The sequence below is a fragment of the Taudactylus pleione genome, unplaced genomic scaffold (assembly GCF_031769625.1).
Source record: "Taudactylus pleione unplaced genomic scaffold, aTauple2 ptg000172l, whole genome shotgun sequence".
Lineage (NCBI taxonomy): Eukaryota > Metazoa > Chordata > Amphibia > Anura > Myobatrachidae > Taudactylus > Taudactylus pleione.
Window position 1 is genome coordinate 9,319,886 of NW_028284574.1, and position 25,689 is coordinate 9,345,574.

At 46.0% G+C, this 25,689-nt stretch overlaps 1 protein-coding gene across 1 annotated transcript; it reads right to left on the bottom strand.

Annotated features, from left to right (window-relative positions):
• Positions 1-850: 850 nt before the first annotated feature.
• Positions 851-25,660, bottom strand: ATP5PB (ATP synthase peripheral stalk-membrane subunit b). The gene is made up of 7 exons (XM_088475457.1): positions 25,485-25,660; positions 23,658-23,694; positions 18,263-18,408; positions 9,137-9,300; positions 2,641-2,766; positions 1,546-1,725; positions 851-1,012 (listed from the first exon to the last, which is right to left on the bottom strand). Exons 1-7 carry the CDS (start codon positions 25,513-25,515, stop codon positions 941-943), a joined length of 756 nt encoding a protein of 251 aa, XP_088331583.1. The 5' UTR covers positions 25,516-25,660; the 3' UTR covers positions 851-940.
• Positions 25,661-25,689: the final 29 nt, after the last annotated feature.

A 25,689-nucleotide genomic window follows, 5' to 3' on the forward strand; every position in this document is an offset into this window, starting at 1 on the left:
CTCAAATGCCCAACTTGTGTGAAGCAGTGATACGTGCCAAAGGAAGACATATTGATGAAAGCCAAATTTAATCTCAAATTTATGTTATACTATAAAATTCTAAATAATCTTGATAATGTTTAGATACAATATCATGTGAAACATGAATAAAAATGTAATTATTTCACTACATTTTTGTCTTTTATTAACAATTATTTTCCTTGGCCAAAAATCCCCCCCCCCCTCCTCAATGGGTCCCACAGCTAGGGACAGACCTTGGAGCCCTGGCAGGGCTCCGGGAGGAGAGTATGCAGCTGTGGGAGGGGGAGAGCATGGCTAGATGGGGCTAGTGAGTGGGGGCAGACAGTGATATAGATCTCTATATTTTACATTATAGTATCATTTATCTATAGACCTGTCTTTTATTAAACAAGGGTAATCCTGGTTTTAAACTGTACTGAAGTCTAAAACATGCTGTGTTTAGTGTTCCCTCTAAGGTGAACAGTAGGCAGGGTGCTGTGCGGGGAAAGGGGCGCTTCGGTGCGCGTTCCGAAAAAGGGGGCGTGACCACTCGGAGGGGCGTGGCTTCATGTTACACCCCTTATTCATCATTCTAGGGGGAGGCACTTACAGAGATGCTGGGCTGCCCCCCAAGCTCTCCCCTCATAGATGATGTCCGCAACAATTTGAGGTGATTGAAGGAAGCAGAGGAAAACCAGCAAGAGAGGCCCATATGCACAGCAAATGGTTACCAGGTCCACTAGATTTTATTTGCTCTCTTTATCATTTTGTTATTTAGAAGATATGCTTGGCTAGCATTTCTTACTTTTATACACCTACACAAAAGACAATAAAGACAGTAAAAACAGAGTGTGTAGAAATCAGTGTTTAAGAGTTATGCACAATACAGTTGTTGAACAAGTCAGGGTCCATAGCTGTACAATTCTGCAACATTAAAGTCTCAAGTGCTTGCTTGTATGGTCTTGGATAGAAGCTTCAGATCAGAGATACATTTGGTGATACTCTCCTTTTGCTAAGAAAAAACAAACAGTTTAGAACTCAAAATAAATAAAAAATGCATAACATGCAAAGATAAGACTAACTAGCTTGTAGAATTTAATGTATACAAAACATCAATAGTCAATAGAGATTACTTAATTTATCTTCAAACCCTTTATTTTCCCTCCCATAATAAGACTTCTGATCTTACTGATTGTTTGAGCAAACCAGACTAGCAGATACTCTTCCTGCCAATACCACTGTAGCAGTCATTCACCTGCCAGAAGAAACCGGAATTTCCAGGCTCAGATACTGTGTTCAGCGAGCCATTGGGCAGCTGACAGAGCACCCACTCAGCAGGCGCCATACAGAACTGAGGGGTGTTGACAATTTAAATCTTTCCTGCTTTTTTTTGGACAGTTACAGGGGAACCAGTGGAATATCGGACTGGGCGATCTGATAGTTCACAACTAATTTTATAATACTCAATATTGTTCAGGAGACATAAAACAGGGACTAACGTGAAGAATCTTGCAACTGAACATACATAACACTGTATTACATTACCTGCTGTGCTGAAATGCTTTGCACCACATTCTTTTCTACCCAGCTGATCATATGCTCCTGCTCCTTGTTGCGCAGAAGATTTTGCAGAGCCACTTGGAAGTCTAGACGCTTTTTTACTTCATTATAAACAGTCAGCATCCTCTCTCTGTAGTTGATTTCCAGAAGCATGTTCACATTGTTCTGTGAATGTAAGAGAAAATAGAAAGAGGCAAAGAAAAAAGAAAAGATTATTGCTCTTTTACTTGAAAGAAGAAAAACTGCATCATGAACTACCCAAGGATAATGAGGTGTATCCATTCATAAAATAAATACATTTTCCCATACAGTGTCCCATTCGGGACTGTCGATCAAAATAAAATTGGACACCATGACTGGTTAGTCACAGACAATTGGGTGTAAGAGCATATGTATGTGCGAGTATGACTGAATACAAACACTATTACATCACATCTTGCAATAACAGATACTGGAGCAGATGTATGAAGCTCCGGGAAGTGATAAAGTGGAGAGTGATAAACGACCATCCAATCAGCTACCAACTGTTATTTTTCAAACACAGCCTGTAACATAACAGTTGGGAATTGAGTGGCTGGTCGTCTGTCACTCTGCACTTTATCACTTTCCAGAGCTTCATACATCTGCCAATGTGTGCTAATATATATTGTTTAACCTTCTCAATGCATAGAACTGGAGCAGTTAACTGTTGACCGTCTTGCACATGGTAGCAAATGTAGCAGTCAGGTTGGAGAAGGTCTTCCTCCATATCTGGACTTTGTTTCTTTCTGTAGTGTAGGGGTCACTGTCTGGTGATCACATGGGAATAACTTTTACAGGGTGATGTAGTTAGACAGATGGGAACACCAGAGTCCCATCTTCAGAGTGACACGGTGGGAAAGATAAAGTGACACATTATCACACATAACATCACTTTGTTTTTATGCCCTCTATGGTTGTGGAGCACTAGTGGGACTGGTTCTCAGCAGTTTTAAAAAGGTAAATGCAGAGCAAAAGCCCCACTTATGTTCCAGAGTTGAAACAGAAGATTCAGTAACTCCATCAAGACAGTTTACATGCAAACTTTATACAGATGCATACCCTTTTAGCATCAAACAGATAGTTCCGTCCTTCAACTCTCCACTGTTCTTTCTTTTCTTCGGCAATCGCAGTTTCCAGGTCTTTAATAAAAGCTTCTTTTACAGCTTCAGCTTTTGAAACTTTCTCCTGGAAAACAGGATAAAAAAAAAACAAAATAGGGCAGGCTGTCTCAGTCTGTGGTATCTCCATAACCAGGTGAACCTCAGCAAGATTCAAGTAGTACTCCAACCAGTTAAATGTAAACATGAATTTATATCTGGCAGAGGTCGCCGCTTTGTACACACACACACTCCCCCCAAATGCTATAGGAAACCAAGCGACATATCAGATTACACAGTAGGATCCTGTGTAATCTGGAAAACAGACCACAACATTGGACATGTTCATTTGATCAATTTTAGGTGATATAAACAAATCAGCTTTGCCCTCAGTTGTTGTTAATGGAGAAGTAAGCTGTAGTTTGATTGGCCTAAGTATCAAGAAATGGTCATTAACCTTACATAGTGAAAATATTAGTACTAACTAGCGCCATCTACTGGGACATAAATTTATCTTTAATTTAAAACTCAATGTGATTGTGATATGATGTGGTAAACCAACACCAACTTCTTAAGAGTCCCTTATAAGTGATCATTTATCAATTCTCGCAACGGCACACTTGTTTGATTCTGAGCAACATGGCCGGGATACTACTAATGCCGAAAGGTTGTCACATTAGCATGTATGTCATATATTTAAATTAGTTTACTGTCACCCCCCCAAAGAAATATCGGTTAGGATACATGATCCCTGATTTACTGACTTTTACACATAGCACTGTGTTTTGTTTCTGTTAATACTATGCAAGAGATAAGAGATTTTGTTTATTTCCATCTGAAGAAAATTGCCACAACAAGCAAGAGAAACGCATTAAGGTTTGCTGCATACAGACACTGGGAACCCATTCTATAGATCTCATCATGGATGTGCCAAGAACCTTATTCCTTGGAACTTATTGAGGAAAGTGGAATCAAAATGATATACCGATCATCTGGAGGAGCATCACTGAGTACTGGGATATTTGCTGCAAGTATATTTCATACTACAAACGGAGGGCTGTTTACTTCTGTATAAAACTTTTTGTCCCACAATCTCATTAATTAGAATTGTATCAACAAAACTGAAAATTGGGTAACACCAAAATGTTCCTATATTGCAGTGTTTCTCAAACTCTGTCCATTCACAGTTCACATTTTCCAGGTCTCCTGGCATCTACACAGGTGTACTCATTACTCACTGACATTTTGAAAATAATTAGTTATGGTAAACTTACCTTGATAACTCCTTTTCTTCGAGGTTTCACAGGGATACCATGGGGATAATGTGGTTGGAGAGATCCAGGCACCAAAGATTTAAAGCTTTCAGCTCCCAGGATGCCTCGGGTGCTCCTCCATATATACCCCACATATAGCCATAGGCTTTCAGTTTAAACAAACCCAAGGTAGGAGAAGGAAGAACACCAGAAATACTCTTAGATAAAAAAAAAACGAGGGAATCGGTGACCGAAAGAAAAATTATCCAATGCAGCCAGGTGCGTCAGGGTAGGTGCCCTGTGGATATAAACCCACCTGGAGAAAAGCCAGTTCCCTGGAAATCCTAAACACCTTAGGATCATACTGTCTGTGGGAACGCCATTGACCAAAAGAATGCCAAACCCTGTAATAGATGCAGGCAGGGGCAGGCTTTTGTGCCTAAGCACCGTTTGAATTACAAAACTGGAAAACCCTTTTGCTCTTAAGATGGAAGATTCAAGAGCCACGCCATCAAAGCCAGAGGGATGCAGGCAGGGAACCTGCATTAGCAGATCCTGCCATAGAGGAAGAGGATACGGACTGTCTGGGCCGAGCCTGACCACTAGTATTACTGTTGCGCCTTCCTGCTTGAATTTCCTGAGGACTCTTGGGAGGAGGGAAATTGGAGGAAAGATATACACCAGCTTGGAGTTCCATCTTACTGCAGGTGCATCCGGATTTGTCCATCTTCCTTTAAAAGGTGTGATGAACTGTCAAAGCCCCCCACGAGAGACTGGCGTCCGTGGTGAGAAGCACCCAATCTGGAATCCAGAATGGGCGCCCTTTGTTCAGTTGGTCCTTTTTCAGACACCACAGGAGGGAGTGACTAACCTCTAGCCTGAGAGGGATCCTCTGGGACCTTATTAGCTCATACGGTCCATTCCACTTGTAGAAAATCAATTTTTTTCCAGAGGCCTGGAATGGAACTGAGTATACCCCACCATGTTGAAGGTGGATACCATTGATCCCAGAGGCTGCATCGCTAATACCCTTCGCTTCCGTAGTAGTTTGCGTACTCTCATTGATAGAGCCGCAATCTTGCCCTCTTGTAGAAACACTCTTGCTACATCAGGCACAATCTGCTGTATTGGAGAAAGAGTATTTCTTCCAAGTGATGATCCAGCCAAACTTTTGTAGGCAGTCTATTATTCAGCTGAAAATGGTGTTGTAAAACAACTGGAGTTTGTGCCAATATCAGAAGGTCGTCCAGATATGGGAGTATTCCGACTCCCTGACCCCTGAGTTAGGCCGTCATGACTGACAAATACCAGAGGCGCTGTTGATAGTCCAAAGGGCAGCGCCTGGAATTAGTAATGTTGCTGTAGAACAGCAAACCATAGAAATTGTGGGTGGGATGGCATAATGGGAACATGCAAATAAGCATCCTGAATGTCCAGGGAAAACAGAAAATCCCCAGGTTTCAATGCCAAAATAATTGACAGTAGAGTTTCCATACGGAACTTGGGTACCCCGATAAATTTGTTAAGAGTTTTTAGATTTAGAATAGAGCGATGAAACCCATTCGGTTACTGAACCAAAAATAGATTGGAATAACAACCCCCTCCTTGTTGTAACACAGGAACCGGTATAATTACCCCTGCCGGCAGCAGGGAATGAATGGCCTCCTGAAGGGCCACCTTTACGGAAAGTGAGAGCATACCCCTGAGAGACCACTTCCAGGTTGTCCTGCAAAAACTAGACTGCTTGGAGGAAGACATATTTTCGTCCTCAGTTACGAGCAAAGAAACAAACTGCCTAGACTTCATTGTAGCCGTAGATGGCAGACCTGCAGAGTTTGAAGCTGGGAGAGTAGCTATTATATTATCTTAACTCTGTTCCAAAACTAACATTTCCATAGAAAGGTAAGGATTCCAGAGCCTTCTTTGATCCTGTATCAGCTTTCCAGGATCTTAACCAAAAGGACCCTGGGCGCCACTACTGACGTTGCTGATGCTTTAGAAGCTAAAATTCCAGCATCTATTGCAGCTCCTCCCAAATAGGAGGCCGCTTCCTGTATGTGGGAGATTTACTTCATCTGTTCTCTGGTAGGGAGTCCTCCAATGCCCCTGTCCATTCCTCAACAGCTTTGGCTACCCAGGCTCCAGCCATAGCTGGACGAGTAGCGGCTCCCGATGATGAAAATATTGCCTTAAGACATGTTTAAATTTTTCCATCTGTAGAATCCTTGAGAAGATGCTCATGAAATAGGCAACATAGCATTTCTAAGTGAGTCACATGAGCATCCACAGTAGGAGGTACCTCCCACTTAGTACATTCAGACGCTGGGAAAGGATACAACAATGTTAATCTTTTATGCACATAAAACAGTTTATCCAAGTTACCCCATGCCTCTTCCATGAGCTCAGTGAGCAGCTCAGATTTAGGAAACTCCGTTTAAACACCAGAAGGTGGTCAAAACACTGGAGCTTTTTTACTAGGAGCTAATTCATCATCCTGAATATCTAGGATTGATTTAACCGCCCTCACTAAAGGAGGAACACCCACTGAGGACGGATGGTCCTCCTCTCCCGAGCTAAACCCTGGAGAAGAACCCTGCGCATCATCTGAATCCGTATGTTGACCAGACTGATAAAAAGATAACTTGCGTTTAGGCGCCTTAATAACTACAGGTCTGCTTGCAACCGCTGACTGAGCCATACTCTGACTTGAGTGGGCATAAGCATCCATCCAGGAAGGATGTATAGGAGGTGCAAACATGGCATGCTGTGGAACCCCATACAAGGAGGCAGCATGGGAGTAGTCATACGATCCACAAACTGCTTCATAACCTGAGACAAAGAAGACACCCAAGATGGCTCTTGTACAGCGACTGGTATTCTGGACTGGTGAGGTGCCTCTTTATAACAGGCAGCACACAAACCATCCTTAATCAAATCCTGAGAGGTCAAGCCCGCTAAACAGGCTTTACATGAAATCAGTACAGGGGCCCCCTCCTCTCGATTGCCTTTACTTATTGACATATCAATTTTAAAAGGTAACAATGCAATGTAATGTGACAACCTTCGCAAATAACAATTAAATGTGAAGTATAAGAAACCCCCCGCACACCTGGAACAGAGGGATGAGGAATAAAACAGTGATAGTTATAACTGACAGTCAGAAATAAAAGGCAGTATAAGCACACAGCTAGCAAAACAGTCACATACAATGCATATGCAAGTTGCAATGGGCTCTGAATCAACTACTCAAAACACAATAGCTTGGTAGGATATAGAGCAGTATATACCTGACCCAAAACCTCTTGAGACCAACAGCTACATCATCGCACAGATAGTGGACTGTGAGCGTCTCATATACACGAGGCGGGTAGAGGGAGCGACCCAGACGCGCAAAATCTTTGATGGGACCGCGTCTGGGTCAGACCAGCCGGGGAAGCACTAACCTCCCGCTAAGCTGTATCAACCGACCAGGTACGGTGGCCTCGTAGCAGCAGAAGCGTCTGCTGCTGATCCCTGGCGTCAGACGATAAGGTGGTCTAGAGAGGACGTGGACGCTCCTGGTCCTGACTACAGCGGATTCAAATGCCTCTCCTACACCAGAAGCAAGGACTGCCGCGTGTGATTCCAAGTAAGCGAGGAATCGCCTTACCTGACATCTCCGATGAAGACCGGGTGCCAGCATCGCTGCTAGCAAGCTCAACCGAGACCCAGTTGAATCACCAGCTCTATGACTGGTGTTGCGGTCCGGCGGAGGTAAAAAGAGTCGCAGTATATGGGCGGAATTCAATTGTATTCGCGGCCCGCATCTCCCGTCTAATGTGACAGGAGATCGCGGGCCGCTATACAATTGTCCAAGATGTTCGCGCTGATCGCGCCCATAGAGGTCAGGTTTAGCCGCGTAAAGCAGCTAAACCCGACCAAAGTGCTGAGCGCGATCGCTTAAAGTGATGTTTGGGCGCCCAAACATGTCACTTTTCGCACATTTCAGCTCTCATCCCCCAGGGGGTGCGAGCTGAAATGTAGCGCTGGCTGCTGATCGCGCACCAACAGGAGCAAGAATAGAATAGCTCCGTCGGGCGTGAAAGCAGCTAGAAATAATTGAATTCCACCCTATGAGTCTTAATTCAGACGCTCAGTACTGCCAACCCAAAACATAGAAAATAAAACATAAAAATAAAAGCTTAGGACTGCCTGAGCAGTCCCATTACAAAAGTGCTTCTGAATCCTGCCGCACCAAACGAACAATTGAAGGCCTATGGCTAGGGTATATAAAGGAGGAGGACCCGAGGCATCCTGGGAGCTGAAAGCTTTAACTGCTTGGTGCCTGGATCTCTCCAACCACATTATCCCCATGGTATCCCTGTCGATTGCTATGGACCCTGAAGAAGAAAACACAAGAGGAGCTAAATATTTAACTTGTGAATCTATGACTAGACCTGGAAAACATGCCCTGTTTTGGGTCCTGAGGACAGAGTAATGAGAACCTGTGCTATATTGCATCAGATTAGTCTGCATAACAGGCCCGAAATATCCCTTTGGCTGCCAATTCATTAGTCTGACATACACATGCAATTCTTGTGTCCTTGTATTGCATACGTATTTATTCAGCATACATTATATTTAGCAATGTTGATTCTAGCACCCTGCACCTGTCACAACCCGTGCCATTCCTATATCCTGCTTGGAGTGTCGCTCTCTGCTTTGGTGCTTCTAGAATCTTTGGTCTATAGGTTTGGGTACGGGATGCCGGCATCCCACCAGGGTTAGGATACAGACACCTCCGGGTCGGTATCCCAACCCTCCCCCTCTCCCTACCCGATGCCGAAACCGAATATCCCCCCCCTTAGTGCATCAGCCGAGTGTGCTAGAAGCACCATAGCAGTGAGCGACACCTCAGGCAAAATATAAGAACTTCATGGTTCAGGGTGCTAGAATGAACACTACTGAACTAGCTGGGATTTTTTCTTCTTTAAGAGATTTGGTTTTATGAGGTTATCCCATTCAACGCTGCAAACTTTTCTTTTTACAAGTGACGTCTTGATACAGCTCACATTTTGTACTTAAAGTTTGACAACTACTAATGAGTAAACTAGTAAAAGTTGAGCTTTTGTTCAACCAACATCTGCAATGATGTAAATTTAACAAGTGGCAAATGTGAAATAACTTCAAAGTGCTATCAATATACAAAAAGAAATGATCACTTACTTCATTAATCTTGTCGACGAACTCTGCCATTTTATGACCATACTTCTTGACAGAGTAGACAATAACAAGTCCCATAGAAAGCATAGCAACAGTTTCATGATTTATAACATATATTTCTTTAGACAGGAGGTAGACAAGGAGACCAGTACCAAACATGTACGGACCTATAAATACAGATAAAAACCATTTAAAAAAAATAAAATAAAATTACCTAGAATTTATGTACTGTAGTTTTACATGCTGTGGACTCTTAGTAAGTTGTTGCAGTTCAATAAATTACATATCTCGTGTATAGGACAATTAGGATTTAAACTACTATATAAATTTGTAATATTCAACAGTGAATCGTTCAGTGTCTTGTTTGTTTTTTAAATTGCTTTACAACTATAGTGCTTGAAATAGGGATCAATAGATCACAATCACTGATACAGTTCATTCATCAGTGAACACTTGTAGTGAACTGCCTGCGAGAGCTGCCTATTCAGCATAAGTGACTAAGGAAACAGGCTGCATTTAAAGAGCTCCAATTACTTCATCTTCGGCCCCAGGAAAGGCCAAGTTCCCTGAATGTGTCAGACAAGTAATCTGCAATGCTCTTTTTGTCTTTAGGAAAAGGCCATAATAGATAGATAGAGATTATATATAATATATATATATATATATATATATATATATATAGCGTTCCCACTAGGCTGTTTTAGCAGGGTGCGGCACACTGCCCTCCAGAAGCACCCTGCCCTCACATGCTGCGGGTGCAGTCTTCACCCGCGGGACGCAGTGTCCCGCGGGTGGAGAAATGTGCGGTGACCCGGTCACCGCCGGAGAATAGATGCCGGGCGCATGCGCCCGGTATCTGTTCTCCCTGTCTGCAGCGCTTGGGGGCTGCCCGGCATGTCCGTAAGTGCCGGGCATGCCCCCAAGTATGATGAAAAAGGGGACGCGTCTTATAGACATGCCCCCTTTTATGGCCACGCCCCCTTTTCGCCAGTGAGCACAAAGTTGCCCTCTCTAGCTCCGGCACCCTGCCTGCCGCTGGAGCTAGAGTGAACACAGCTATATATATATATATATATATATATATTTTTTTTTTATTTTTTTATTTTTTCTCTATGTCCATCTATCACCAGGACAAGTTCAGCTAGTACCATACACCACTCCTATTCTAAATTTCATGTCAGTTAAAACATGGAATTATTCTAAAATGTATAACACCCCCTACAACCCCCCCCCAGAACAATCATTACCTGCAATGGCACCGCATGCGAGATAGTCAGATCGGCCATGCAGTATGGCCGACCAGACAATACCACATGCAATCACAGGAGCGCGCAGATCGTCCGTACACACTGGACGATCCAGTTGATATGTCATTCCAATTCGGCCAGATACTATATATTGGTCCGACATCGTCCTAGTGTGTACCCAGCTTAAAGTGACAGGAGATGATTGGTTGGTACTTTATCTCCCCCTCAATTTTGACATAAATCACTCAAAATTAATAACATTTTGAGCCCTGAGAGTCTCCAATAGTTGGCATAGTATCGGTTATAGTTAAGGTAACACTGTGACAAAGTAAGAACATTTTACAGAGATCAAATTTACCTGAAAAAGTATATTAATATTCACTTTAATTGTTTCAGTACATACACAGTAATAAATGTTGGGTATGCCACCTACTTTCCAACAAGGATTGCTCCTGCAACTGAACAGTCAGTGGGTAAAACAGGAGCAGATCACAGACAGAATGAAATAGGTCATGTACAGAAGAAAGGTAGTATGCTTATGCCACACGTGGACAACGTGACGAACAGAGAAACAACTTCAAATAAAAACTATAAAATAACTTTTTTAGGACTGTGCCAACACTGAAAGAATATTTTTGTATATTTAAACTAGGTGCAGTTTATTTGAAGGGGTAAAAGGGGTCTTTTTATTTAAATAATTTACTGTAGCAGGCTAGAAGAATAATGGTACAGATGCGTCCACATACACCAATCTTCAAATCATGCCAAATAAACCTGTTTAGCGCGAAATGGACTTTGTGACTTAACGCAGCCAAAACACTAATCCTAAATACCTAGTATACTATAAAAGTGAGCTAAGATGCAAAATACAGAAAAGTAGCACAATGATGGAAAAGTAACAATATTTAGGGTAAAAGGCTGATAAGAGTGACCCACGCCATGCATCGCTATGCTAATCTGGAACGAACCAGTTCCTTTGCTAGAAAAATAATAATTCTAAGAACCTTGCACACTATAATAGTGTTCACTCTAGCTCCGGCGTGAGGCAAGGCGCCGGAGCTAGAGAGGGCACGTTCGTGCGCGCGACCGAGAAGGGGGCGTGGTCATCGAAAAGGGGGCGTGTCTATAAGACACGTCCCCTTTTCGTCACTCTTGGGGGGCGTGCCCGTCGCTTACGGACACGCCAGGCAGCCCCCAAGCCCTGCAGACAGGGAGAATAGATGCCGGGCGCATGCGCCCGGCGTCTATTCTCCGGCGGTGACTGGGTCACCGCACATTTCTTCACCCGCGGGACACTGCGACCCGCGGGTGAAGACGGCTCCCGCAGGCTATTAGGGCAGGGTGCTTTTTGCCCTCCTTCTGGAGGGCAGGGCGCTTTTTGCCTTCCAGAAGGAGGGCAGGGCGCCGCGCCCCGCTAGAACAGCCTAGCGGGAACGCTACTAAGCAAAGTAAAATGCACAATTGAGGAAAAACTATGTAGTCCTAATAAAAGAGGCAAGGACAGGTCTGATCCAAGTGACCTACGCCATGCATTATTATACTTTATCTGTGACTTAATACTAATTCCTTTGCAACAATAAAATGAATTTTGTACTCACCTTAAAACCCCTTCCTCTAGTGCCACACACTCTAATCCCACATATACGTAACGCAGTGTCCCCCAGATGGATGCAAGAGGTACTAAGCCTAAATATATAGGACACTATATGCAAACTAAGATTCAAAATTATAGACAAAATAGCAAACCTGAGTAAAAAGTGCACAGTAATCGCACCATATGGCACAAAAATATGAGATATGGTAAGAACTTACCCTTGTTATCTCTATTTCTACGAAGTCCATAGGGTTCCACAGGATACCTTGGGTATAGGTGTGACGTCAGTCGCAGGGCACCAAAGAGTTAAGCTTTCAGCCTCCCAGGATGCACTAGGTCCCCCTCCTATACCCCGCCCCCGGGCCAAGGCACCTCAGTTAGTTACCAAGCCATAGGCCGGAGGAGGAGAAGGAAGAGAGAGAACAAAGATCTGGACACATACAAGAATCACATTCTCACCAGAGGGAGACGGAAAACCGGTGACCAGAGCAAAGCCCATCTGCAGCACAGGTGCGACAGGGCGGGAGTCCTGTGGAACCCTATGGACTTCGTAGAAATAGAGATAACAAGGGTAAGTTCTTACCATATCTCATATTTTCTACTTCAGGGTCCATAGGGTATCCACAGGATACCTTGGGGATGTCCCAAAGCAGTATCCATTAAGGGTGGGGACGCTCCTGTGCAGAAAGGAGAATCCGCCGCCCGAAGGAAGCATCCTGAGAGGCGAAGGTGTCAAACCTGTAATACCTCACGAAGGTATGGACAGAAGACCACGTAGCAGCCTTGCAGATCTGAACTGCCGAGGCACCACGTCGAGCTGCCCACGAAGGACCCACAGACCTAGTGGAATGAGCCTTCAGAGAAGGAGGGACCGGTAGGCCTTCATGAAGATAAGCTTCAGAAATAGCCATACGGATCCAGGCTGCCAAAGTTTGCTTTGAAGCAGGCCAACCCTTTTTACGGAAGCCAAAGAGGACAAACAAAGCGTCCGACTTCCTAAACGAAGAAGTGCGGTCAACATAAGTCCTTAAGGCCCGCACAACATCCAAAGAGGCCTCACCCACGGAAAGACCCGGTGAGTTAAAGGCCGGAACAACTATTTCCTCGTTAATATGAAACTGGGAAACAACTTTGGGAAGAAACTCGGGCAGAGTGCGGAGCACTGCCCTGTTCCCATAAAAAACCAAGAAAGGGGGTCTACAAGAAAGAGCCCCTAACTCAGAAACACGTCTGGCCGAAGCAATGGCCAGAAGGAAAACAGTCTTAGCTGTTAGCCATTTAAGATCCACTGAGCCCAGTGGTTCAAACGGCGGTCCTTGGAGAGCCCTCAGGACCACAGCCAAATCCCAAGGCGCCACAGGTGGAACAAAGGGCGGCTGAATGCGGAGAACACCCTGCATAAAGGTGCGCACATCCGGGATTGTAGCAATCCTACGGTGAAACCAGACAGATAGGGCCGAAACCTGTACCTTCAAAGAAGCAAGGCGAAGCCCATGATCTAGTCCCGCTTGCAGGAAGGCGAGAATCCGAGACAGACGAAACTCCCGCGGTGCATAACCTCTCGGTCGACACCACTGGAAGAACGTATGCCACACGCGATGGTATATCCTCGCGGAAGACGGTTTCCGAGCTCGCAACATGGTACGCACCACAGAGCTGGAAAACCCCCGGGACCTCAGCATGGCCGTCTCAACAGCCACGCCGTCAAAGACAGCCGAGTCAGGTCCGGGTGAAGGCAAGGACCCTGAGACAGAAGGTCCGGTCGTAGCGGCAACCGCAGAGGAATGTCCACGGACAGACCCTGAAGGTCTGAGAACCAGTGCAGTCTGGGCCACGCGGGAGCTATCAACAGGAGCGTCCCTCCTTCCTGTTTGAATTTCCGGATTACCCGTGGAAGAAGGGAGACCGGAGGGAACAGGTATGCGAACCGGAACGTCCACCGGACGGACAGAGCATCCACCAGAGACGCCCCTTCGTCTCTTGTGCGAGACCCGTACACCGGCAACTTGTTGTTGTGCCGGGACGCCATGAGGTCGATTTCTGGAAGACCCCACCTGTCCACCAGTAGTTGAAAAACGTCCGGGTGCAGGGACCATTCCCCCGGATGAACGTCCTGGCGACTTAGAAAGTCCGCCTCCCAATTGAGCACTCCCGGGATGAAGACCGCTGATATGGCCGGAAGATTGCGCTCCGCCCAAACCAGGATCCGAGAGACCTCTACGAGAGCCGCCCGACTGCGAGTTCCTCCTTGCCTGTTTATGTAGGCCACGGTGGTAGCGTTGTCCGACTGGACCTGCACCGGGCGACCCTGGAGAAACCGCTGTGCCTGCTGGAGAGCATTGAAGACCGCACGGAGTTCCAAGATATTTATTGGAAGCTCCGCTTCTGTCGGCGTCCACCTGCCCTGGAACAAGTGTGGACCCGAAACTGCTCCCCAGCCCCGAAGACTGGCGTCCGTTGTCAACAGGACCCAATTTGGAACCCAGAACGGACGTCCCTTGTTGAGGTGGGTCGTCTGTAACCACCACGTAAGGGACAGGCGAACCTCCTGGGTGAGCACAATCGTCTGGGACTTCAGAGACTGAGTCAGCCCGTTCCACTTGGACAGGATCAGGTGCTGCAGAGGTCTGGAGTGAAACTGTAAAGCAGAGATCTTGTCCTCCGTCACGAAGATCCTTTGCTGTCCCGAGTCCAATAAGGCTCCAAGATGCAGAATCCTCCGAGACGGGATTAGAGTGGACTTCTGCCAGTTGATTAGCCAGCCGTGCCGTTGCAGCAGTGCAATGGTCAGGTCCAAGTGGCGTAACAGGAGCTCTGGAGATCCTGCCACCAATAACCGGTCGTCCAAATACGGCAACATGCGGACTCCCTGCAGCCGCAGAGAAGCCGCCATGACCGCCATCACCTTGGTGAAAACACGTGGTGCTGTTTCCAGGCCAAAAGGTAACGCCCGAAACTGGAAGTGGTCGCTGCTGATTGCGAACCTGAGGAACTGTTGATGGCGCCAAAGAATAGGGACATGCAGGTAAGCGTCCTGTATGTCCAATGACACCAAGTAGTCCCCAGGTTCCAGCGCCAGAATGATGGACCGTAGGGTCTCCATCCGAAACTTCGGGACCCGCAAAGACTTGTTGAGTACTTTGAGGTTGAGAATCGGACGATATGACCCATTGGGTTTCTGTACCAAAAATAGATTTGAATAGAAACCCTGGCCCCTCTGGGAGAATGGAACCGCCACTATAACTCCAGCCTGGAGCATAGTGTGCAATACCTTCCGCAGCTCCGTAGCCTTGTTCCGGTCTGATGGGAGACCCGTGGTGAAGAAGCGAGCCGGGGGTCTGTGCCGGAAGGAGAGGGCGTATCCGTGAGAAACCACCTCCAGAACCCAAGTGTCTGTCGTAGTGGTCGACCAACACTGGGCGAACTGTAGCAGGCGGCCTCCCACCCTGGGATCCCCCAAAGGGAGGCCCGGACCGTCAGGCCGCAGGCTTGTCATCTGGCTTGGGGGCCGGACGTCTGGTACTCCATGCCTGCTTCCGGGGCTTGACCGATTTCTTAGGGCCAGCCTGTCGAGGAAACGACTGTGGTTTGGGCCTGCCCTGGGCCCTAGATGACCGAAAGGACGATGGTCCCGAACCAGAAGGAGCAGCGGCCGACGGGAGACAGGCAGATTTGGCTGCCGCCAGCGTGGCCACAATCTTATCCAGATCCGGACCGAAGAGAACTTCTCCGGTAAACGGCAACGCTTCCAGACCTTTCTTGGAATCTGCGTCCGCCTTCCAGGATCGCAGCCACAAGGTGCGACGAGCAGCTACCGCTGCTGAAGAAATTCTAGACACCAGAGTACTAATGTCTAGAGCCGCCTCGTTGATGTAGGTGGCCGAATCACGGAGATTGCCAATCAACTCCGCCTGATCGGCCGGACAGTCGGATTCAAAAGAAGCCTCTAATGAATCCGCCCAGCGCTCCATCGCTCTGGCAACCCAGCAAATGGCCATAGCCGGCCGTGCTGCCCCCCCTGCAAGGGAATAAGCGGACTTCAGGCAGATTTCTACCTTGCGGTCCGTAGCATCCTTAAGGGAGGACATGGATGGCATCGGCAATGTGGCACTACGGACAAGACGGGTCACGTGAGAATCCACCTGTGGAGGGGATTCCCACTTCGCAAAATAATTATCCGCGAACGGATAAGCCACCGCCAGGCGTCTCTGCGGCTGGTATCTTTTGCCAGGTTGTTTCCACGCCTCCTCTAAATGGTCCACCAACTGACCCGAAAGAGGAAAGACTGTGGCATCGCCCTTCACATCTTTGAAAAAGGCATACTTAGATTTAGCCGCTGGGGGAACTTCGTCCTCAATCACCAAGGCTGTGCGGACCGCCCGAATAAGTCCAGGAATATATACTTTGGACTTAGCATCAGCGTCCTTAGTATGGAGAGGTTCCTGATCGTAAGGATCTAGAATCTCCCCATCATCAGACGTCCCTTCGTCATCCTCATAAGGAGCGGACAGAGACGCCACCGGCCTTTTATGAGACCGCATCACAGACTCCCCTTGCAACACATCCGACAAGTGCTGTACAGAACTCGTCAGGGAGTTAACCCACGCTGGCTCCTGAGAACCCGGGAGCTGGGAAATAGGGAGACTGTGGGGTACCACCAATTGTCGTGGGAACCCCTGCATGGGTGACGACACCACAGACTGCTGGGACAAACCCATCGGAGTAAACGCGGGCTGCGGAGCTAACTGGCCCACTAAAGCTGTTAACGCCTGAGCGAAACAAGCCCAGGGCGGCTCCTGTACCGGTGCTGTAACCGTAATAGGCCGCGCCATGGACAAACACTGCCGGCAAAGGCCCTCCGCGCTACCCTCCCCCTCCGCTAACGGTACTTTGCACGTGGTACACTGTAGCCGGAGGGGAAAATCACTTTCAGACATGATGGCACCACGTATGTGACCTCTCTCACCAATTAAGTATTAAATAGGCGAGAGACCACCCTGCAGCACCGCACCGCAAGGGCTTTAGCAGAAAGAACAGGGACAGTAATAAAGCTGACAGTTTAGATGAAGAAAAGATTACAGGCAGCAGCGCTAGCACAGTCACATACAATGCAGAGAAATAACAATTCCTGCACTAACAGCGCTGATCACTCAACTACACAGACACAGGGCCTGGTAGGACACAGCGCTGCATACACAGACCTGACCACAGCGGAGGAGAGGTATGCGGGGGGACCCAGACCACGATGCTTCCGTCCAGCGCTTCCAGCAGCGTTCACCCTGCGTTCTGGAGAAGATGGCCGCCGAGGAGCAGAGAGGAGGCTGGCCTGGGGGAGGAGCGCTGCCACAGGACCAGTCGGCAGCATGCAGAGAGGGCTGTGTGCAGCGGGGGAGGCGCCGGCTGTGAGACAGGGAAGGCGCGCTCCCCTGGCATGCATTTAACCCCTGGGACGCCGCAGCGCTACCGCTCTGCTGCAGTCCGCTGTCCCAGGGGGTAGTGGAAGCGCAGGTTGGTCGCCTGGCTCCACGCTGCAGCCAGTCCCCAGGGAGCCCCCTGCCTGGGGACTTAGGACCATGTGATCAGCGGGGACCCACCGCGGGACCCCGCTGCTTACCTCTGTCCCCCTTGAATCCGGCCATGGTCCGGAGCATCTGGGGTCACCGCTAGCTGTGACCCCAGACGCCCACCAGCATCCCCGGATCAGTACCGGCGTTCTGGTACCGGCGGGGTGTAGGGAAGACAGCATGGACGTCAGGACTGACTGTCCATGCTGTACATCCAGTTGTGCAGCCACAGCTGCATGAAGAATAAGCTTCAGGGGCTCTTCTAGCCCCCACTCCAACAGGTGCACCCGACTCCGGCCGGGCACCAAACTAAACTGAGGTGCCTTGGCCCGGGGGCGGGGTATAGGAGGGGGACCTAGTGCATCCTGGGAGGCTGAAAGCTTAACTCTTTGGTGCCCTGCGACTGACGTCACACCTATACCCAAGGTATCCTGTGGAACCCTATGGACCCTGAAGTAGAAAAGGATAGGAGTATGAGGACAAATCTGTATTTACCATTTTCCCTTTAGGCTTCTATTAAAGATTTAAGGATTATGGGTTACCATAGTAATACCAGTCACATGATGCTCATTCTGCCATCACATGCTGAGTTTTTAAAAGCAAAATGATTTGTAGGAGCATGCCTAACGATTAATAGAAAGATAAAAAAATGATGTGAGATATAGCTGCTTTAAATTCAGTTACTGTAGCCTACATTGCAAAAGTGTCCGACAATGTTTCTGACCTGTGACTCCTGTTTTGGGATAAAGGAACTGAAAGAACTCCTCAGGAAACAGACCATGTCGAACTTTTCCTGACTTCGCTGGTAGAGTAGGAACAGGGGCCAACGCAGGCTGCCCAGTGTGAAAAGACCTGCATGTATTCAGGACACTGATATTGAACAGACAAGAAAAACAATATGGAAGATTAGCAGATAATTTGCTACAACGTGCATGATCACATCAAAAATAGCTTGAAAAAGTTGTGTGTGCCAGAACGCACCCCCCCACAAAACTGGGGTTAATATTCTTTTGTTTTTAGTTTCCATTGCACAGATAGACTGTAACAGGCTATTAAACAAGCTCTGTTTGTACAGACTACCTACATTAACAATGCACAAGTGAGATCTGCTAGCCAATTTTGACAATTTTAATCTTGTTTAATAAAAGAAAAAAGCGGTTGTTTTTTTTAATTAAAATTATACAAATAATATTAATCTTAAAAGACAGCCCTGAACCACCCCTATAAAAAAAAAAAATTCAATTGTTCACAAATAATGCTTAAGTTAATGTGGTCTGATTTGGGCAGAAGTGCCTACCAGGGGGGAATTCAATTGTTGTTTGAGTGCCAGACGGAGAAATTAAATTGTTGCTCTGATTGGGCGCAAGTGCAGCAGCCCCCCAGATTTCTACTTGCATCCTCCTGAGGTGGTGAACAGATCTCCAGGATTAGCTGGTCGTTTGGGCGCTCTAACCAGGACTTTAGACGGGTTTAGCTGCTTTACATGGCTACACCCAGTACATCTGGGCGCCTGTGCCACTCGATCAGAGCAACAATTGGAGTGCTCCGTTTGGCCCCCATTACTTATGGGCGCAAAAAAACAAATTTAATTCAACCATATCAAAATTTTGCCAGCACTATTCATGCTGCACTATACTTTCATAAAAGGATGATTGCAGACATCACGCAGAAACACAGGTATTTTATAAGGTCACAGATTAGTTATTGACAGGTTTATTTAATAACATTGGGTCTGGTTCAGAGATGGACGGTAATGCAATCGCAACTGCATTCTATCACAGATCTCAGTTGCTAAAATATGCTAATGCCTTCCAAAGCACACCCGAGCATAGGGACACCCACTGCTGCTTCTCATATCTGTAAGACGATGTGCAACAGCGTAAACATTGGTAACATTAATGCACATCGGGCAGCCATGCTGAATATGCGGCACGTCTGACCAACTGCAAACACTGCAGCCGTCCTGACATGCAGAGAGGTCCCATGCCGCACAGGAGATCTCAATGACCAATGTATACACGCCCACAAAACGGCGTTTAAACAATCAGACACGCCTGCGTACTTCTAACTACCCCACTGTTACCAACCCCAAACGCTGACTACCTGTCCCTTACTTTGCAAATGGTTGCTCTATGCCAGGTTGGGCAATAAGCGGCCCACCAGCTGTTACTGAACTACAAATCCCAGCATGCCTTGCAACAGTTTTAGCATGGCCAAATAGCAAGATGGTGGCAGGGCATCCTGGGATGTGTAATTCTACAACAGCTGGGGGGGGGGCTTATCGCCCATCCTACTCTATACAACAGTAGTCACAAAACAATTACTACGCATGCGCAGTGCTCGCGCATTAGCAAACAATCGCTTGTTCTGCGTAAATATCCGCATTGCGTCCATCTCTAAATCAGGCTCATGGTGCAAAAAGCACCAAGATGTACTGTATGCCAGTATAACCAGGTTATGTTTTCAGTTGTCTTATATAGATGTCATCTATATAGCGGAACCAAGCTATGTGCTCTGAACCCCATTGGGAACTGTTCCATATAGTGTCCTAGATGACTTACTGTTTTTTGGGAAGGGGTCTTAATCCCTCCAAACATTTTGCACCTCCCTCAATAACAACCAGTTTAATATTGTTTTTACATTTAATAATCAGTCAGTCAAAAACACATGCAATTTTTTAGATCTGTCTATATATGCTGAAAATGGCTACATTCAAACAAAGGGGTATAGAAACCCACAGACACCAATAGCTACATTGACAGAGAAAGCAAAGATTTGAAACAGTGACTTGAAGGGGTCCTTAAAAGTCAATTCATGAGAATCAAAAGGAGTTGCAGCAAACAAGACCTACGGTCAGGTGCATAAATATTGGGACATTGACAGAATTTTCATATTTTGGCCTCTATTCACCACCACAATGGCTTTGAAATGAAACAAGATGTGATTTAACTGCAGACTTTCAGATTTAATTTGAGGGTAATTACATCCAAATCAGGTGAACGGTGTAGGAATTACAATGGTTTCTATATGTGCCTCCCACTTTTTAAGGGGCCAAAAGTAATGGGATAAACTAAACAATCCTAAATCTAACTTTCACTTTTTAATACTTTGTTGCAAATCCTTTGCAGGCAATTACAGCCTGAAGTCTGGAACGCATAGACATCACCAGACGCTGGGTTTCATCCCTGGTGCTGCTCTGCCAGGCCTCTACTGCAAATGTCTTCAGCTCCTGCTTGTTCTTGGGGCATTTTCCCTTCAGTTTTGTCTTCATCAAGTGAAATGCATGCTCAAATCGGATTCGGGTCAGGGGACTGACTTGGCCATTGCATAACATTCCACTTTTTAGCCTTAAAAAACTCTTTGGTTACTTTTGCAGTATGCTTCGGGTCATTGTCCATCTGCACTGTGAAGCGCCGTCCAATGAGTTATGAAGCATTTAACCGAATATGAGCATATAATATTTCCCGGAACACTTCAGAATTCATTCTGCTGCTTTTGTCAGCAGTCACATCATCAATAAATACAAGGGAACCAGTTCCATTGGCAGCCATACATGCCCACGCCATGACACTACCACCACCATGCTTCACTGATGAGGTGGTATGTTTTGGATCATGAGCAGTTCCTTTCCTTCTCCATACTCTTCTCTTCCCATCACTCTGGTACAAGTTGATCTTTGTCTCATCTGTCCATAGGATGTTGTTCCAGAACTGTAATGGCTTTTTTAGATGTTGTTTGGCAAACTCTAATCTGGTCTTCCTGTTTTTGTGGCTCAACAATGGTTTACATGTTGTGGTGAACCCTCTATATTCACTCTTGTGAAATCTTCTCTTGAATGTTGACTTTGACATATATACACCTACCTCCTGGAGAGTGTTCTTGATTTGGCCAACTGTTGTGAAGGGGTTTTTCTTCACCAGGGAAATTATGATTCAGTCATCCACCACAGTTGTTTTCCGTGGTCTTCCGAGTCTTTTGGTGTTGCTGAGCTCTCCGATGCGTTCTTTCTTTTTAAGAATGTTCCAAACAGTTCATTTGGCCACACCTAATGTTTTTGCTATCTCTCTGATGGGTTTGTTTAGATTTTTCAGCATAATGATGGATTGCTTCACTGATAGTGACTGCTCTTTGGATCTCATATTGAGAGTCGACAGCAACTGATTCCAAATGCAAATGTCACACCTAGAATCAACTCCAGACCTTTTACCTCCTTGATAATGAAATAACGAGGGAATAGCCCACACCTGTCCATGAAATAGCTTTAGAGTTGATAGTCCCATTACATTTCCCCCTTAAAAAGTGGGAGGCGCATATAGAAACCATTGTAATTCCTACACCGTTCACCTGATTTGGATGTAATTACCCTCAAATTAAATCTGAAGGTCTGCAGTTGAAGCACATCTTGTTTGTTTCATTTCAAAACCATTGTGGTGGTGAATAGAGGCCAAAATATGAAAATTCTGTCAAGGTCCCAATATTTATGCACCTGACTGTATATGAGGAACAGACCCAAGAAATTACTTTTTTATTATACGCCCTTGCAAGAAAATTAAGTCATTGATTGCATTAGATTAAATTTTTGATTTTATTACATGTCATACAATGGGGGAGGGGGGATTGAATAACCGCGGGAGGGAGTCCCCACAGCTATTCAATTCATCGCGCTGTTTGGGCAGGCAAAGGATTTCTTCTCGCACCCCCCTGGGGATGTGAGGAGAAATCCGACAAAAGTGCCGGGCACGCAGCTGTTTTCCGGCTTAGCACGGCGTTAACAGTCGCACGTCCGGCACTTTAGTCAGAGAATGCCGGTTACCACGCCTTAACACCCAGGTTAAAGTCGCGAGAACTGGCATTCTCTGACTTAAGTGCCGACAAGGCACATAGCGCATTGAATAGCTGCGGGAGCTCCCTCCCGCAGCTATTCACCATCGCGCTGAATTAAATCCCCCCCAAAGAATGTTGTCTATATAATCGAATGCAGCTGTAACCTTTTCTACATTGGGTGGACGACCAGATCCCTGAAAACGAAGATGGGAGAACATCTGAGAAACATCAAAAAAGGGGCTAGATACGCATTCACTATTGGACCATATAAAAAAAGTCCTCTACAAAACATATCCGCTCCTCCTTAGCATTTGAACATGAAAAAGCCACATGGAGAGATGTTGAAACAAAACTGGGCAGAATGGAAATTAAGTGGATACAAAAATTGAAAACCCTTTACCCAGATGGCCTAAACAAAGATTGAGCTAAAATGTTTTTTTTTAATTAGTTGTTAGTTATTATTTATTCTTCTACCTCTCAAACCCCCACTTTCTATTTTGAACCAATCATATGCAGTGTCGCTAGCTACTGTGCCCAGCATAGCAGTAGCCCCCTCCACATGTCCCCCTATTCTACCCTCCCGTCATTCTGTCTCTCATCTCTGCCCCCCCCAGTCCAATTCTATCCTGCTCAACACCCCCCGTCTCCCTATTCCTCATCTGACCCCTCACCTTCCCATCTCTCTTATCTGTACCCCTCACTCCCTGTCTCTTATCTCTCCCCTCCTCAACCCCATCTCTTATCTGTCCCCTTAACATCTCTCCCCCTCTCATATCTGTCCTCCTTACCACCCTGTCTGCCTCTCTCGTTGCTGTTCCTCTCAAACCCCCTTGTCTCCCTTTCAATTCTGTCCCCCTCTAACTGCCCCTCCCCCTCCAATCAAATTGGGACAGGAGAAAAATGCTGTTAGGACAGGACTGTTCCCTCATATCAGCACCTGCAGTGCTGTACTAACAGCCTGGGAGCAGAAGACAGAAATGAGGATGTGTCTGGAAGTCTGTCAGCCAGTTAGAGCTGTGAGTGGAGGGATGGGCAGGGCCTCACTGCAGCTAGACACACTGTACGAAATGATGATACATTTTGGTGCGGGCACGCAACTTGCAGTAACTTCAATAACCAGTCCCAAATAAATCAAGTATGGCCTCAGTATTGATACTGTGCAGATACGGACAAAAAAATAATAATCCATGAACAGTTCACACCTGGCTGGCAGACTGCGATACGTCCCTGTGGTGAGAGCAGTCTTACAATTATTAAGACACAATTTAGGCATTGAATTTTTCTATTGTACTTACCCCACTGTGAGAGGAGCAGATTTCTTCAAAGTAGAGGCTGCAAACAAAAAAAGCATTAGATGTTTCACAGAATCATGCGACATAATTTCAATTTATTTGCTGTATCTGTTTAATCTCTCTCAATGTTGCTATGAGATTATATGGTTAACCCTTGTGATATACGCTAACCGGCCTATTACGAGAGGAAGAAAAAAAAAAAAACTTTCCAAAATAAAACCAAGTATTTTCTCAAAGATAGGGATTTAACAAGCTATTTAACAAGCCCCCTGGCCGGCCAGAGCCATCTCCACGGCTCTTTGGCGAATACCTTCTTGTGCAAAACATGAGAAAGACTATCGCAATTGCGCCATCTGAGGATGGCAATAACTGAGAACTCCTAGAGAAAATAATTAAAAGTTGTTTTCTTTAGAAAAATATATTCAAATAACCATTTTTCTTTTTACTTATTTTTTCATTAAAATCTGTGGAAAGTCTGTTCAGCTATGTGCCACATTCAGGTGTGTCATTACCACCTGACAACATGCCATGGCATCTTCCGTAGTCTATACCAGAAAATTTCAGCAACTGACAAAAACAGATTATCAAAATTTTGGATTATGACGTATTCGGTAACCTTCACATTAACTAATAAAGGTCATTAGTAAATGGACTGATATCGTCTCCAAATGAGAATTGATATGACATTTAGAAAACAGAACCATTTCACATGATTATGGCAAAACATTTTGCAGCTATGTAGAAATAAAGCAAATCAGCTTTCAAACTAACCTCTGAAAGCACACACAGCAACATCTGCAAGGTCATCATTAATACACTGTAAACCAGGCTCAACCAACACAAAACAGTTTAGATTAACCCAAATTAAAAAGCATATCAATCCTAGTAACAGCAGAGACAATTTAATTCCATGCGTTATTTCAGACTTTCAAGGGTTCCGGTGACAATTTAACATTCATAAAGGTCAACAATGAGACTTATGTTGAACAGGGCATGCCTAAATGCTAATAATGTAATTAAAAGCATTGTGACAGTTTCATAACTTTAAACATGATGCATCGTGTTTCTAGTCGTAAAGTTAGCCCAGTTATAATCCTTTAACTCGTATTATTGGCATGCCCTGTTCTATAGAAGTGTAAATCATCTCCTTCTAAGATAAGTATGTAGAATTCTACTGTGGCATTAAATTATCTATCCAGAAGTCCTCATGGCATGCCTCCAGCTGTTGTAGAGTAGCTATACACAAAGCCTGTCCTGCTAATGCATACAGGAACTTATACCTCCACAAACACTATGGAGATACAGGAAGTCTGCTCCTTGGATATCTTTAACATGCCTACTCTATGACATAGCAATGACTGATTGCACAGACTGGATTAGAACATTATGCTGTACATAGAACACTGCATAGGAGTACCCACTTAGTACCATGGAACACTATGGGAGAGTTGTATCAAGCTTTGGAGAGCGATAAAGTGAAGTTGACAAATCAGCTTCTGTCATTTATCTAGCACAAGCTATGAAATGACAAGATGATTGGTTGCTTTGGGCAACTGCTCCACTATCTCTCTCCAAGGCTTGCTACATCTCCCCTTGTATGAGTACCCACGTAATACACATAACATTGCATATTAACACACATTTGAATGAATAAGAGTCGCAGAGCGCAGGTGAGGACCGCCAGCATGCTAAGCCTCTGCTCAGGGGCTAGGGCGCTCCATGAGGAGTACAGAGTACTTCAGAACACCGGCGGCTGCCGTGGCCTACGAAGCCATAAAACTCCAAGGTGCAGCCCGCACATGGCAGACACAGATTCCCCCGGGCACTCACCCGAGATCAGGGCGACCCGGGAAAGCATCATGCCAGGCTGTGTGTGCTGGTGTTCCGCAGATATATTGGGGCAACCTCCGCCGGTCACTCCGGTGTCCTCAGTGTCCCTGACAGCAGCAGCCTGAGAACCAAGATGGCGCTAGACACGCCCACTCCTACGCCGCGTGCGTGCGTGTTGACGCCAACAGCCACGTGACATAGCACA